A 16,955-nucleotide genomic window follows, 5' to 3' on the forward strand; every position below is an offset into this window, starting at 1 on the left:
CAAGTCACCCCGTCTTCTGTACGTCCAGGAGGGAGTCTCTCATTTGGTATCAGGTTCTGGGTTGGAGCCTGCCACTTTTGGACTCCCGCTTGCTGGGGTGTTCCAGTGAGTGTCTCTGTAGATCTTAGGAAGCTATTTCTTGATTTAAGTCATTGACGTGCTGGCTGATACCCAAACAAGGGGTGTCTCTGCCTTGGTCTTTTCACAATTGGCTGCCACTTCCCGGCGGATGTCAGGTGGTGCAATACTGGCTAGACAGTGTAGTTTCTCCAGTGGTGTAGGGCACAGACACCCTGTGATAATGCGGCATGTCTCATTAAGAGCCACATCTACTGTTTTAGTGTGGTGAGATGTGTTCCACACTGGGCATGCATACTCAACACCAGAATAGCATAGCGCAAGGGCAGATGTCTTCACTGTGTCTGGTTGTGATCCCCAGGTTGTGCCAGTCAGCTTTCGTATGATATTGTTTCTAGCACCCACTTTTTGCTTGATGTTCAGGCAGTGCTTCTTGTAGGTCAGAGCACGGTCCAGAGTGACTCCCAGGTATTTGGGTGTGTTGCACTGCTCCAGTGGGATTCCTTCCCAGGTAATAATCCTCAGAGCTCGGGATGCTTGTCTGTTCTTAAGGTGAAAGGCACATGTCTGTGTTTTAGATGGATTAGGGATCAGCTGGTTTTCCCTGTAATAGGCAGTGAGAGCACCTAGAGCTTCGGAGAGCTTCTGTTCAACCATCTCAAAGCTCCCTGCTTGAGCGGTGATGGCACGATCATCAGCATAGATGAAGCTCTCTGTCCCTTCTGGCAGTGGCTGGTCATTTGTGTAGATGTTGAACATGGATGGAGCAAGCACGCTCCCCTGAGGCAGGCCGTTCTTCTGTTTCCGCCATCTGCTTCTCTGGCCCTTGAACTCAACAAAAAAGCTCCTGTTTTGTAGCAGGTTTCCTATGAGGCGGGTGAGGTGGTCGTCCTTTGTGATATTATACGTTTTTCTCAGGAGGAGGCGGTGGTTCACAGTATCGTAAGTGGCTGAGGGCGAAAAGGAAGGGGCCTGAGGCTGTTAGGAATGGTGGGAGTTAGAGTCCAAAACACCTCAAGGGCCCAAATTTGTCCACACCTGATCTAGATGCACCTCTACATTGACCCGTTTGATTGCAAAAGGGGCTCAAGTTGGGAAGGCTTTTGCAAGAGATCCTCAGCCATTTCCGGAGCTGTCATAAGAACCAATTCTACCGGCTAGACAGCTTTAGCCGGACCGGTCAGTTGGAAACAAAAATGTGTAGATCTCTGACCGGTACAGATCCTTACGAAAGATGCCCTCTTCCACTTTGATTGCAGTTGATTCCTGCCACTGATAACAGCCTTGTGCCAAAGTTTTTAAAAGTTGAGTTTACGAAGCAAACCCTTACTTACCCTCCTGGTTCAAATTAACACCAAGTAGTTATAGTTAGTTCTCGTTCTGGAATAAGCAAAAGTAACACACTGGGTAAAGGTAAAGGTTTTCCCCTGACATTAAGTCCAGTCATGTCCGACTCTGGGGGTTGGTGCTCATCTCCATTTCTAAGCCGAAGAGCCGGCATTGTCCGTAGACTCCTCCAAGGTCATGACTGCATGGAGCGCCGTTACCTTCCCACTGGAGCGGTACCTATTGATCTACTCACACTTGCATGTTTTCGAACTGCTAGGTTGGCAGAAGCTGGGGCTGACAGCAGAAGCTCATGCCGCTCCCTGGATTCGTACCTGCAACGTTTCGGTCAGCAAGCTCAGCAGTTCAGCAGTTTAACTCACTGATTCTATATTATTATTATTATTTGAACCTGTGACCTTTCAGTCAGCAAGCTCAGCAGCTCAGCAGTTTAACCCACTGATTCTATATTATTCTAATTATTATTATTATTATTATTATTATTATTATTTGAACCTGTGACCTTTCGGTCAGCAAGCTCAGCAGCTCAGCAGTTTAACCCACTGATTCTATATTATTCTAATTATTATTATTATTATTATTATTATTATTATTATTTGAACCTGTGACCTTTCAGTCAGCAAGCTCAGCAGCTCAGCAGTTTAACCCACTGATTCTATATTATTCTAATTATTATTATTATTATTATTATTATTATTATTATTTGAACCTGTGACCTTTCGGTCAGCAAGCTCAGCAGCTCAGCAGTTTAACCCACTGATTCTATATTATTATATATTATTATTACTATTATTATTATTTGAACCTGTGACCTTTCGGTCAGCAAGCTCAGCGGTTTAACCCACTGATTCTATATTATTATTATTATTATTATTATTACTATTATTATTATTTGAACCTGTGACCTTTCGGTCAGCAAGCTCAGCAGCTCAGCGGTTTAACCCACTGATTCTATATTATTATTATTATTATTATTATTACTATTATTATTATTTGAACCTGTGACCTTTCGGTCAGCAAGCTCAGCAGCTCAGCGGTTTAACCCACTGATTCTATATTATTATAATTTATTATTATTATTATTATTATTATTATTATTATTATTTGAACCATTGACCTTTCGGTCAGCGAGCTCAGCAGCTCAGCGGTTTAACCCACTGATTCTATATTATTATTATTATTATTTGAACCTGTGACCTTTTGGTCAGCAAGTTCAGCAGCTCAGCGGTTTAACCGACTGTGCCACTATTTTTCCAATTCTCACCATAATGTGCCATCAAGTTGCTTGTTGACCTATGGTAACCCCATGAATTTCTTAAGTTAAGCAAGGAATATTCAGAGGTGGTTTTACCAGTTCCTTCCTCTGAAATCTCTATATAAAGTCAAAGTATGTGTGTGTATACACACACACATACACACACACACACACACATGTATACATATATACACACACATTATGTGTATTTGTGGTATTTCTAGAATCGTAGAATAGAGTTGGAAGAGACCTCGTGGGCCATCCAGTCCAACCCCATTCGGCCAAGAAGCAGGAAAATCGCATTCAAAGCATCCTCGACAGATGGCCATCCAGCCTTCTATAATGTTTATGTGTCTTAATTATTCTGTAACCCACCACAAGAAGAGGAGGGTAAGAAATAATAATAATAATAATCAAAGCCAGAATTTAGAAGTCGACAACAGATCCCAAATGTAGACTCTGCAAGGAAGCAGATGAAACAATAGATCACATCCTCTGCTGCAAGAAGATTGCGCAGACAGACTCCAAGCAGAGGCACAACACCGTTGCTCAGATGATTCATTGGAACTTGTGCCACAAATCCCATCTGCCTACGACAAAAAACTAGTGGGATCACAAGCCGGAAAAAGTTACAGCTAATGAACACGCCAAACTCCTCTGGGACAGCTGGATTCAGACAGAGTTTTGGAGCATAATACTCCTGACCTCACAATCATGTTAAAAAACAAAGTATGGATCGTCAATATTGCAATCCCAGATGACAGAAGGATTGGAGAGAGACAACTGGAAAAGCTGGCACGATACGAGGATTTAAAAATCGAACTGCAAAGACTCTGGCACAAACCAATCAAGGTGGTCCCAGTGGTGATCGGCACACTGGGTGCAGTGCCTGAAGACCTTGGCCTGCACTTAAACACAATCGGCGCTGACAAGGTTACCATCTGCCAGCTGCAAAAGGCCACCCTACTGGGATCTGCACGCATTATTCGCCAATACATCACACAGTCCTAGACACTTAGGCGATCCCTCGTTGTCTGAGTAGGATAATCCTCCAGGGTGGGTCCGTAGGTGACTATGAAGCCCTATTCTTGACCTGCATCTTCACCCACAGTGAGGGCATTGGTTTCCAGATGGAAGGCGGTCCCAGGCAGGGTTGACTTGATGCGCCTTCCTCTTGGCACGTTTCTCTCTTTCACCCTCCATCGTACCTCTTCAAATTCCGCAGCACTGCTGGTCACAGCTGACCTCCAGCTGGAGCGCTCAAGGGTCAGGGCTTCCCAGTTCTCAGTGTCTATGCCAGAGATTTTAAGGTTGGCTTTGAGCCCATCTTTCAATCTCTTTTCCTGTCCTCCAACATTCTGTTTTCCGTTCTTGAGTTCGGAGCAGAGCAACTGCTTTAGGAGACGGTGGTCAAGCATCTGGACAACGTGGTTGGTCCAGCAGAGTTGATGGTAGAGGACCATCGCTTCAATGCTGGTGGTCTTTGCTTCTTCCAGAACGCTGATGTTTGTCCGCCTGTCTTCCCAAGAGATTTGCAGGATATTTCGGAGAAAGCGCTGATGGAATCGTTTCAGGAGTTGCATGTGATGTCTGTAGACAGTCCACGTTTTGCAGGTGTATAGCAGAATTGGGAGGACAATAGCTTTATAAACAAGCCCTTGGTCTCCCTACGGATGTCCCGGTCCTCAAACACTCTCTGCTTCATTCGCCTCACCTTGCCTTAAGGAGTATAAGATAAGACCAAAAATATATATGCATAGGGAATGAATTGGAATATATACATACACACACATATCCACAAGATATATAAATATGTGGATATTAATTGTTACTTAAGAAGTTTAAGATAATACTAAAAAGATATATGCATAGGGAATGAATTGGTATATAAATATACACACACACATCCATAAGATATATTAATATGTGGATATTAATTGGTGCTTAACAAGTTTAAGATAACACTAAAAAGATATATGCATGGGGAATGAATGTATATAAGATGTATATAATATAATATATAAAATATATTATATAAGATTTATATATTAATGTACATAAGATGTATATAATATATAATGTATATTATATAAGATGTACATAAGATGTACATAGGATGTATATTATATAAGATGTATATATATTAATGTATATAAGATGTATATTATATAAGATGTATATATATTAATGTATATGATGTATATAACACAATCTATAATGTATATTATATAAGATGTGTATATAGTAATGTATATAAGATTTATATAATATAATATATAATGTATATAATATAAGATGTACATAAGATGTATATAATATAAGATGTTTTAATATGTATATAATATATATTAATGTATATAAGATGAATATAATATAATATAATATAATATATAATGTATATAAGATGTATATACTTACTTTACTTACTTTACTTACTTACATAAGATGTATATAAGATGTTTTAATATGTATATAATATATATTATTGTATATAAGATGTATATAATATATAATGTATATTATATAAGATGTATATAAGATGTTTTAATATGTATATATATTAATGTACATAAGATGTATATAATATATAATGTATATTATAGAAGATGTACATAAGATAAGATGTATATTATATAAGATGTATATATATGAATGTATATAAGATGTATATAATATAATATATAATGTATATTATATAAGATGTATATAAGGTAAGATGTATATAATATAAGATGTTTTAATATGTATATAATATATATTAATGTATACAAGATGTATATAATATAATATATATTGTATATTATATAAGATGAATGTAATATAATATATTAATGTATATAATATAAGATGTATTAATATGAACATATTAATATTAATAGGATTAATAGGAAAATAGCATAACACATGGAACTACAACTGGGTAAAATATACAGTTTGGGGATAATGGGAGCTGCAATCCAAAAAAAGTCCACTTTCCCATAAGAAAAAACCATAATCAATGCAGCAAAGCAGAAACCAGCATTGTAGTCCTGTGAGCTGACGTCACTCAGGGGTATATTGGCCCTTGGCGGCTTCCGTGGCTGGATTCTAACCAACCACTCTTTGCGCCTGCGCATTGTGAATTGTGAAGTCGAACCCAAGCCCGGAAGGGAACCCTTTTCGTTTCGCGCCTGCGCATTTCCGTTCAACAGCCAGCATGGAGACAGAAGGGACTTATGAGCCTGGCTTTGTAGGGATTCGCTTCTGCCAGGAATGGTGAGACTGCTTGGGGATGATGGGAGCTGGAGTCCCATCATCCCCAACTGTTTTGGAGTTAGTGATCCCCATAGTTTGGGGAAATATCCTGATTTGGGCGTCTGCACTGGAAAATTAACGCAGTTTTAAACCGCTTTAGTTGCCAGGGCTCAGGGCAGTGGGATGATGGGGTTTGCAGTCCATATTGGAAGACCTTGTGAAGCTCCAAACCTCAGGATCTTATTGCACTGAGCTGTATCACTTAAAGCGGGTTCAAACCGGGTTAACTCTACAGTGTAGATACAACCCTATGCAAACTCATTTTTTTCTCATTTTTCCTTTATTTTTTTTGAACAGCAACAACATGTTATACCCCAAGGAAGACAAAGAGAACCGGATCCTTCTCTATGCGGTGAGTGCAAAATCTTACAGATCAGGCCTGGGCCAACTTGGGCCCTCCAGGTGTTTTGGACTACAACTCCCACAATTCCTAACAGCCTACCGGCTGTTAGGAATTGTGGGAGTTGTAGTCCAAAACACCTGGAGGGCCCAAGTTGGCCCAGGCCTGATCTGAACCATTATATGTCATTTCCAAATCGGTTCTATCATATCAATAACAACAACAATAGTAATCAATATAGGAAGGTAATGATCTTGGTCAAATGTTGAAGAGAGGAAGTAGATGTTTACCTTCCAAATGTCAGGATTGTTGAAAGTATGCATGTATGTTTTTTCAGTGTGATTAATATGTAATTCAAGATGGATTAAAATATGTATTCGAGATGGATTCACTTATGTTCAAATGTATGCTGGAATTGTTGTTGTAAGAGACAGAGAGGCAGAGAAGAAAAGACCTTGGCAGAAGTAAGATTACAAGTTCTCTCTGTCTGGGAAGAATTAGGGAGTTGCCGGCTTACAGCCAAAGTGAAACTGATAAGCAGATGTTCTGAATACTGTTTTTGTGCTGTGCTTTGTAGTTCATGATGTAGCCCGCTGAGAAGTAGACGTGTATTGAGATGTACTAAGTAAACTTGGAAGTTATTTCTGAAACTGGAAGACTGCAGTGTCCTGTTTTGTGTCTGTGTGATCTAGTAACCTCAACTCCGCTGTGTGTAGACCCCAGGGTCTTCACTCTGACACCGAAGAAGGTCCAGATTATACTTAAGTGGTCCAGCAGGACAATGGAGGCTGCGGGGTGTCAATATAACAACAACAACATGATAATAATGATAACTATAGGAAGGTAATGATCTTGATCATCTGTGGAAGAAGGTCCAACATTATAATTAAGTGGTTCTGATAAAGTCCAGCAGGGGATTGGAGTCTGCGGAGTGTCAATATAACAACAACAACAACAGGAAGGTAATGATATTGGTAATATGTCAAGTGGAGAAGTAGATGTTTGCCTTTGGAAGAAGGTCCAGATTATACTTAAGTGGTTCTGATGAAATCCGGCAGAAGAATGGAGACTGTGGAGTGTCAGTTAAACAACAACAACAACAATAACAGTAAGGTAATGATATTGGTAATATGTCAAGTGAAGAAGTAGATGTCTGCCTTTGGAAGAAGGTCCAGATTATACTTAAGTGGTTCTGATGAAGTCCGGCAGAAGAATGGAGACTGTGGAGTGTCAATATAACAACAACAACAACACCATAATAATAACAATAATAATAATAATAATAATAGGAAGGTAATGATCTTGATCATCTGTGGAAGAAGGTTCAATATTATATTTAAGTGGTTCAGATGAAGTCCAGCAGCAGATTAGAGTCTGCGGAGTGTCAATATAACAGCAGCAGCAGCAGCAACAACAACAACAACAATAACAACATAATAATAATAATAATAATAATAATAATAGGAAGGTAATGATCTTGATCATCTGTGGAAGAAGGTCCAATATTATATTGAAGTGGTTCAGATGAAGTCCAGCAGGAGAATGGAGTCTGTGGAGTGTCAATATAACAATAACAACAACAACATACCATAATAATAATAATAATAATAATAATAATAATAATAATCAGATGGTAATGATCTTGATCATCTGTGAAAGAAGGTCCAATATTATATTAAAGTGGTTCTGATGAAGTCCAGCAGGAGAATGGAGTCTGCAGAGTGTCAAAATAACAACAACAATAGGAAGGTAATAATATTGGTGATATATCAAGTGAAGAAGTAGATGTTTGCCTTTGGAAGAAGGTCCAGTATTATATTTAAGTGGTTCTGATGAAGTCTGGCAGGAGAATGGAGGCTGCAGGGTGTCAATAACAACAACAACAACAGGAAGGTAATGATATGGGTCATCTGTTGAATTGAGGAGGTAGATGTTCACCCTTGGTCCAGATTATAATTTAAGTGGTTCTGATGAAGTCCGGCAGGAGAATGGCGTCTGCAGCATGTGAATATAACAATAACAACAACTACAACAACAACAACAGGAAGGCAATGATATTGGTGATACATCAAGTGAAGAAGTAGATGTTTGCCTTTGGAAGACAGTCCAGATTATACTTAAGTGATTCTGATGAAGTCCGGCAGGAGAATAGAAGCTGCCGGGTGTCAATAATAATAATAATAATGAGGAGGAGGAGGAGGAGGAGGAGGGTGAAGGGTGAAGGGGGTAATGATATTGGTCTTCTGTTGAATTGAGGAAGTAGATGTTCAACTTCGGTCCCAGATTATATTTAAGTGGTTCCGATGAAGTCCGCAGGAGAATGGAGGCTGCATAATAATAATAATAATCATCATCATCATCATCATTGAACTACTCTGGGAGTTCCGAATTCAGACTGACAGAGTTTTGGAGCACAAGCCTCCTGGCCTCATGATCGTGGGGAAAAAACCAAAGTGTGGATCGCCAATGTTGCAATCCTAGATGACAGCAGAGTGGACGAGAAGCAACTGGAAAAGCGTATACAATTTGAGAATTTAAAGATCGAACTGCAAAGACTCTGACACAAGCCAATAGAGGTGTTCCCAATGGTGATGGGCACACTGGGTGCAGTGCCTAAAGACTTTGGCCTGCACTTAAAAACAATCAGGGCTGACAAAATTACTCCCTGTCGGCTACAAAAGGTCATCCTACTCAGATCTGCATGCATAATTTGCCAAACATCACTCAGTCCTAGAAACCTGGGAAGTATCCGACGTGTGATCGAATACAAAAACCAACATAGTGATGTTGTTTGCTGTGAACGAATCTTCATGTGTTTCAAATAATAATAATAGGAAGGTAATTATCTTGGTGTTTGCCTTTGGAAGAAGGTCTATATTATATTTAAGTGGCTCTCATGAAGTCCAGCAGGAGAATGGAGGGTGCAGGGTGTCAATAATAACAATAACAACAACAATAGGAAGGGAGTGATCTTGGCCATCTGTTGAAGAGACGAAGCAGATGTTCGCCTTTGGAAGAAGGTCCATATTATATTTAAGTGGTTCTGATGAAGCCCAGCAGGAGAATAGAGGCTTCAGGGATGTCAATAACAACCACAGCAACAACAACAACAATTATTATTATTATTATTATTATTATTTACTCATCTTCTTCTTTCCCTCCTCTTCTATATGCCAAAGTGCCGGAACTGTGACTACCAACAAGAAGCGGACAATAGTTGCATCTACGTCAATAAGATCACCCATGAAGTCGAGTGAGTATCCTCCTCTAAAGGGAATTTGGGGTATTTTAGTGCCAAAAGATATGAACTCCAGGATGGAAAGGGTTATGATTGTATATAGAAGCCTGTTGTTGAGATCCTACATCCATGATGGTGAACCTATGACACGGGTGTCAGTACTGACACGCGTAGCCATTTCTACTGACACGTGCCCGCCGGATATTATTTGTTTATTTATTTTATGCCATTTAAAAAAATAAATAGGAAAGAAATTATTATTTTGCAATGTTACCTAAATATTAAGGAGTTTCATATTTAAACTGAATGATAAATACTATTACTTTGCTATATTATTCAAATATTAAAATGCATTAAATTAAATGTCAAATTTAAAAATATTTAATTATTAATATTTAGGTAACATTGCAAAATAATATTGGTTTATTTAATTATTACGTAAATGAATATTATTTTGCATTGTTTCCTAAATATTAAGGAGTTACATATTTAAGTTAAATTAAATGATAAATAATACTTTGCTATATTACTCAAATATTTCAGAATGCCTTAAATGAAATGGTAAATTGAATTTTAATTTGACATTTAATTTAATGCATTTTAAATATTTTTAATATATGCCTTAATATATATATATTTATATATATATGCCTTAAATGAAATGGTAAATTAAATATCAAAATATTATTTTGCAATGTTACTTTATTGTTATTGCATTATTATTATTATTATTATTATTATTATTAGAAATACATTTAAATTAAATTAAAAATAAATAATATTTTGTTGGGTTTTTTAAAATTATATTTTTATTAAACACTCCAAAAAGGATATTATTTACATAAAGAGAGGTAGAACAACACGATAAGAGAGAAAGTGGGAATTACAATTATATATATTTTGTTATTTAAACTAAATATTGTGAAATTATGGTTTTTTTCTTGAAGTGACATACCACCTGAATTATGCTCAGTTTTTTGGCGAATTTTGACACACCACGCTCAAAAGGTTGCCCATCACTGTCCTACATCATGCTTGTATAGTATATATCTGCGTTCACATACTTGTAATTTAGAATCCTAGAGTTGGAAGAGACCCCAAGGACCATCCAGCCCAACCCCATCTGCCATAAAGGAAGACACAATTATTTTATTATGTGTATTATGTGTATTTATACCCTGCAAGGAGATGCAAGTCCCTGTTGAATCCTAGCGTTGGGAGAGTCCCCAAGGGCTGTGAAGTCCCTTCTGCCACAATTAAAACCCTCCCAACAGATGGACCTCCAGCTTCTGTTTATAAACTCTACTAGACTCCTGAGCAGAAACATATTTTGCCATCAAACCACTCCAATCATCATGAGAGAAGCCTCCCAACAAGGATGATAAAAACATCAATTCAGCCGGGTGTCTCCTGGGCATCGTCCTTGCAGGCGGCCAATTCTCTCACACCAGAAACAACTTGCAGTTTCTCAAGTCGCTCCTGACACGACTAATAATAATAATAATCATGAAGTAGAGGCTGGATGGCCATCTGTCAGGGGCGCTTTGAATGTTTTTTTCCTGCTTTTTCTTCCAGGTTGGACTGGATGGCCCACAAGGTCCTTCCAACCCTATGATTGTATGTTCTTCCTAATGTTTAGGAGGAATCTCTTCTCCTGCAATCTGGACGCATCCAGAGTAGTGGAAAACAAGCTTGCACACTCCTTAATGGGACATCCTTCCATATATGGAAACATGGTGATCATGTCCCTCCTCCACTGCTATATAATCCAGATTATCTGCCTTAAACAGGATTATCTGAGTCTATACTGCCATATAATGCAGTTCAAAGCAGATAATCTGGATTTCATATGGCAATGTAGGGCCTGGGACTCACCTTCACGAACTCAGCAAGACAAAGGTTCGGGGCAATCTTTATAAACGCGAAAATATTCATTTCAGTGAATTAACCCAGATCATCGCCGACGTTTCTCAAGACCCGACTCTGCCGCGAACAGAAGACCATCCCTGTCAGAAGTGAGTATATTTGAATTGGATTATATGGCAGTAGGAAATGTAAAGGTTTTCCCTTGACATTAAGTCCAGTCGTGTCCGACTCTGGGGTTGGTGCTCATCTCCATTTCTAAGCTGAAGAGCCGGTGTTGTCCGTAGACCCCCCCAAGGTCATGTGGCCGGCATGACTGCATAGAGCACCGTTATCTTCCCACCGAGGCGGTACCTATTGATCTACTCACATTTGCTTGTTTTTGAACTGCTAGGTTGGCAGAAGCTGGGAGCTCACTCTGCTCCCCGGATTCGAACCGCCGACCTTTCAGTCGGCAAGTTCAGCAGCTTGGCACTTTAACCTACTGTGCCACCGGGGGCTCCTTATATGGCAGTGTAGACTCATATAATCTAGTTCGAAGCACATAATAATGGATTATCTGATTTGATAATCTGGATTATATGGCAGTGTAGAATGGGACCTTGTGTCCACAGTGATGTACACATAAAGATGGTGAGACTGAAAGAAAACCCTCCATTAAAGATCTCAAAGTTCGGGAAAGCTTCCATATTTATTTATTGTTTACTAGCTGTCCCCTGCCACACGTTGCTGTGGCCCAGTCTGTGTATATGTGTTTTGTGTGTGTATATATTTGTGTATTTGTGTGTGTGTGTGTGTATGTGGTTCCATCTTGTCTCCTGCACTGTGCTTATAATATAATATAATATAATATAATATAATATAATATAATATAATATAATATATTGTATATACATATAATATTGATAATATTATAGTAGTATACAATATACTACTACTACTACTAATAATAATAATAATAATAATAATAATATGCCATTGTAATTATATATTTTATATTAAATGTAATATTACTAATAATATTACAGTATAACATTATAGTACGGTGTAATATATAATATTAATATTGTGCTATGATAATAATATAATATATTGTATTTACTTTTTACTTGTAAGCCGCTCTGAGTCCCCTTCAGGGTGAGAAGGGCGGCATAAAATGTCGTAAATAAATAAAAAAAATTTGCGCATGCGTTGTAATGTAATTTTTTTGGCTTTTCAAATCTCTTCTGCTGTGTTTTTTCAGTGTTTTTATGAGTGATGGACACTTCTTAGCCTGTTAGGTGTATTGTGTCCAAATTTGGTGTCAATCTGTTTAGTGGTTTTTGAGTTATGTTAATCCCACAAATGAACATTACATTTTTATTATATAGAATAGCTGTACCCGCCACTCATTGCTGTGGCCAACTTTCCCTTCCTCTTTCTCTCCTTCCTTCCTTCCCTCCCTCTTTTCTTCCTTCCCTCTTTTTCTTTCCCTTCTTTTTTCTTCCTTTTCTACCTGTTTCTTTCCTTGCTTCCTTTGCTCTTTGGTTCCATCCTTCCTTGTTTCCTTCCTTCCTTCCTTCCTTCCTTCCTTCCTTCTCTCTCTCGTTCCTTCCCTCCCTCTTTCCTTCTTTCACTTTTTATTTCCTTCTCTCCTTCCTTCCTTCTCTACCTTTCTTTTCCTTCCTTCTCTCCATTCCATCTTCTTTCCCTCTTTCTCTCCCTCCTTCTCTCTTTCATTCCTTCTCTCCTTCCTTCCTTCCTTCCCTCTCTCTTTCCTTCCTTCTTTCACTTTTTATTTCCTTCTCTCTTTCCTTCCCTACCTTTCTTTTCCTTCCTCCTCTCCATTCCACCTTCTTTCCCTCTTTCTCTCCCTCCTTCTCTCCTTCCTTCCTTCCTTTTCTGGTTTGCTTGTTTTAACCAGAGCTGCCTTTCCTCCCCTTCTTTCCAGATGCGGCCACAAGGAAGCGGTGTTTTTCCAGTCGCACAGCGCAAGGGCTGAGGTGAGATGAGTTTCTTGTGATGGCTGATGTCCAGCCGAAAGGTTACGAGAATCGCTCATCCAGTGGCATTATATTAAATATTATCCATAGAAATAACGCTATGTAACAAGATTTTTATTCCTGAGTTATACCTGTCATTTCCTAACTGGTTCTATCATAAAAACATGGGGAAAGTTTATTAAACCGCATAAACTTTGTTTTTGCGGGAGGGACATCATCCCGCAGCACGTTTTGCTCTAGTTTTTCAATGAATGTCTCATCAAGTCTCAACCAATTCAAAAATATACAACCATCAAAAGGGAATGGCCAGTCCACCCATCTATCCACCCACACATCTCTCTCTCTCTCTCCCCCTCCCTCCCTCCATCCATATATTATCTATCTATTCATACAGCCATACTTATAAATCTATCTGTACACCATCAATCTATCTTTTGAACTATATACTACTTATCCATTCACCCTTCTATCTTTCCATCTATCCATCCACCCACACATCCATCCATCCATCTATCTGTCTGTCCATCCATCCACCCACCCCTTCTATCCATCCACACATTTGTCTGTCTATCTATCCATCCATCCGCCCATCTATCCATCCATCATTCCATCCACCCACCCATCTGTCCATCCACCCATCTATCCATCCACCCATCTATCCATCCATTCATCCATCCATCCATCATTCCATCCATCCATCATTCCATCCACCCATCCATCTGTCCACCCACCCACCCATCCATCTGTCCACCCACCCACCCATCCATAATTCCATCCATCTGTCCATCCACACATCTGTCTGTCTATCTATCCATCCATCCGCCCATCTATCCATCCATCATTCCATCCACACACCCATCTGTCCATCCACCCATCTATCCATCCACCCATCTATCCATCCATTCATCCATCCATCCATCATTCCATCCATCCATCATTCCATCCACCCATCCATCTGTCCACCCACCCACCCATCCATCTGTCCACCCACCCACCCATCCATAATTCCATCCATCTGTCCATCCACACATCTGTCTGTCTATCTATCCATCCATCCGCCCATCTATCCATCCATCATTCCATCCACCCACCCATCTGTCCACCCACCCACCCATCCATAATTCCATCCATCTGTCCATCCACACATCTGTCTGTCTATCTATCCATCCATCCGCCCATCTATCCATCCATCATTCCATCCACCCACCCATCTGTCCATCCACCCATCTATCCATCCATTCATCCATCCATCCATCATTCCATCCATCCATCATTCCATCCACCCATCCATCTGTCCACACACCCACCCATCCATAATTCCATCCATCTATCCATCCACACATCTGTCTGTCTATCTATCCATCCATCCGCCCATCTATCCATCCATCATTCCATCCACCCACCCATCTGTCCATCCACCCATCTATCCATCCATTCATCCATCCATCCATCATTCCATCCATCCATCATTCCATCCACCCATCCATCTGTCCACCCACCCACCCATCCATAATTCCATCCATCTGTCCATCCACACATCTGTCTGTCTATCTATCCATCCATCCGCCCATCTATCCATCCATCATTCCATCCATCATTCCATCCACCCATCCATCTGTCCATCCACCCATCTAGCCATCCATTCATCCATCCATCCATCATTCCATCCATCCATCATTCCATCCACCCATCCATCTGTCCACCCACCCACCCATCCATAATTCCATCCATCTGTCCATCCACCCATCTATCCATCCACACATCTGTCTGTCTATCTATCCATCCATCCGCCCATCTATCCATCCATCATTCCATCCATCATTCCATCCACCCATCCATCTGTCCATCCACCCATCTATCCATCCATCCATCCATTCATCCATCCATCCATCATTCCATCCATCCATCATTCCATCCACCCATCCATCTGTCCACCCACCCACCCATCCATAATTCCATCCATCTGTCCATCCACCCATCTATACATCCACACATCTATTTGTCTGTCTGTCTGTCCGTCCGTCCGTCCATCTATCTAATCTATCCATCCACCCATCCATCCTCCCATCTATCTGCCCACACATCCATCTATCTATCTATCCATCTATCTATCCATCCATCCATCCATCCATCCATCCATCCATATATTATCTATCTATTCATACAGCCATATTTATCATTCTATCTGTATACCATCAATCTATCTTTTGAACTATATACTACTTATCCATTCGCCCTTCTATCATCCATCTGTCCATCCACCTATCTATCTACCCACACATCTGTCTGTCTGTCTATCTATCTATCTATCTATCTATCTATCTATCTATCCATCCATCCATCCATCCATCCACCTATCTATAGATTATCTATATTATCCATCTATCCATACATACACCAACAATTAATCTTTATCTATCCACCCACCCACCAGTCTATCTATTTTTCTGTCTGTCCATCCGTCCGTCCATCCATCCACCCATCTATGTCTGTCTGTCTGTTTACCCATCTTTCCACCCATAGACCTTTAAATAGAATCAAAAGTTGACGCTGTTAAATAAAACAGCTAAAACCAATTAAAAGCTATTTGTCTAGCTAAAACAGATACAGTGGTTTAATCCCTATTACATTGAGGACTGGTTTAGCATTCATCCCATTGTCCATACTCTCTACACTCCAGCCTTAGGCTGTGCTGACTGGGGATGATGGGAGCTGTAGTCCAAACCTTGCAGAATCTCTCTGGTTCCAGGCTTTGCAGGATAGGCATGGGCAAACTTGGGCTCTCCAGGTGTTTTGGACTACAACTCCCACAATTCCTAACAGCCGGTAGGCTGTTAGGAATTGTGGGAGTTGTAGTCCAAAACACCTGGAGGGTTCAAATTTGCCCATGCCTGTTTGATTGCCTATTTTGTTTTATTAATGCAATTTGCTGGCCAACTTGCTTCTTATCATCCAATTAACTGACTTCAGGCACAGTTGTTTCTACTTCAGTAGCGGCTCTAATCTTTATTTACATTTCATTCATTGCAATAACATTTACTCGTCAGCACGGTCAGATGCAAGGGAGAAGAGCCAAGAGACAGAACAAGTGGCATAATTTATTATTATTATTATTATATACATTTTTTATGGTTTCCAGGATGCCATGCGGCTGTATTATGTCTGCACCGCTCCGCACTGCGGTCACCGTTGGACGGAGTAAAACATTCCTGTCTTGGAAGCAGAACGATCCTTTTATCTACTCCCTTTTCTCTCCTTACTCCTCTTTCTCGGACTTACTGCCCACTTTGTTGTTTTACCCTAAGAATAAAAATGCTTTATTTTCTTTATCAAAGCTTGGTTTGATGTTGACTCTAAGCTGGAAGGGATCCAGAGGAGGGCTGGATGGCTGTCTGTCGGGGGTGCTTTGATTGTGCTTTTCCTTCATTACATTAGGCGGTTCATGTGGTCTCTTCCAACTCTTTTGATTCTAAAAGGTAAAAGTTGTTCCCTGACATTAAGTCCATTCGTGTCTGACTCTGGGGGTTGGTGCTCATCTCCATTTCTAAGCCGAAGAGC

General features: G+C 39.9%; 1 protein-coding gene across 1 annotated transcript; it reads left to right on the forward strand.

The window, feature by feature from the left end:
- Nucleotides 1-5,828: 5,828 nt before the first annotated feature.
- On the forward strand, nucleotides 5,829-16,731 carry POLR2I (RNA polymerase II subunit I). The gene is made up of 6 exons (XM_067462082.1): nucleotides 5,829-5,935; nucleotides 6,272-6,326; nucleotides 9,494-9,567; nucleotides 11,493-11,567; nucleotides 13,346-13,397; nucleotides 16,537-16,731. The coding sequence occupies exons 1-6, from the start codon at nucleotides 5,877-5,879 to the stop codon at nucleotides 16,597-16,599; spliced, it is 378 nt and encodes a 125-aa protein (XP_067318183.1). The 5' UTR covers nucleotides 5,829-5,876; the 3' UTR covers nucleotides 16,600-16,731.
- Nucleotides 16,732-16,955: the final 224 nt, after the last annotated feature.

This window comes from Anolis sagrei, chromosome Y (genome assembly GCF_037176765.1).
Source record: "Anolis sagrei isolate rAnoSag1 chromosome Y, rAnoSag1.mat, whole genome shotgun sequence".
In the NCBI taxonomy this organism is placed as follows: domain Eukaryota; kingdom Metazoa; phylum Chordata; class Lepidosauria; order Squamata; family Dactyloidae; genus Anolis; species Anolis sagrei.

Bases quoted from the DNA above. Each gene is read 5' to 3' on its own strand.
- POLR2I (XM_067462082.1), top strand. From the start codon at position 5,877: ATGGAGACAGAAGGGACTTATGAGCCTGGCTTTGTAGGGATTCGCTTC. The intron at 9,568-11,492 runs GTGAGTATCCTC...TATTCATTTCAG, and splicing joins AAGATCACCCATGAAGTCGA to TGAATTAACCCAGATCATCG. The intron at 11,568-13,345 runs GTGAGTATATTT...CCTTCTTTCCAG, and splicing joins GAAGACCATCCCTGTCAGAA to ATGCGGCCACAAGGAAGCGG.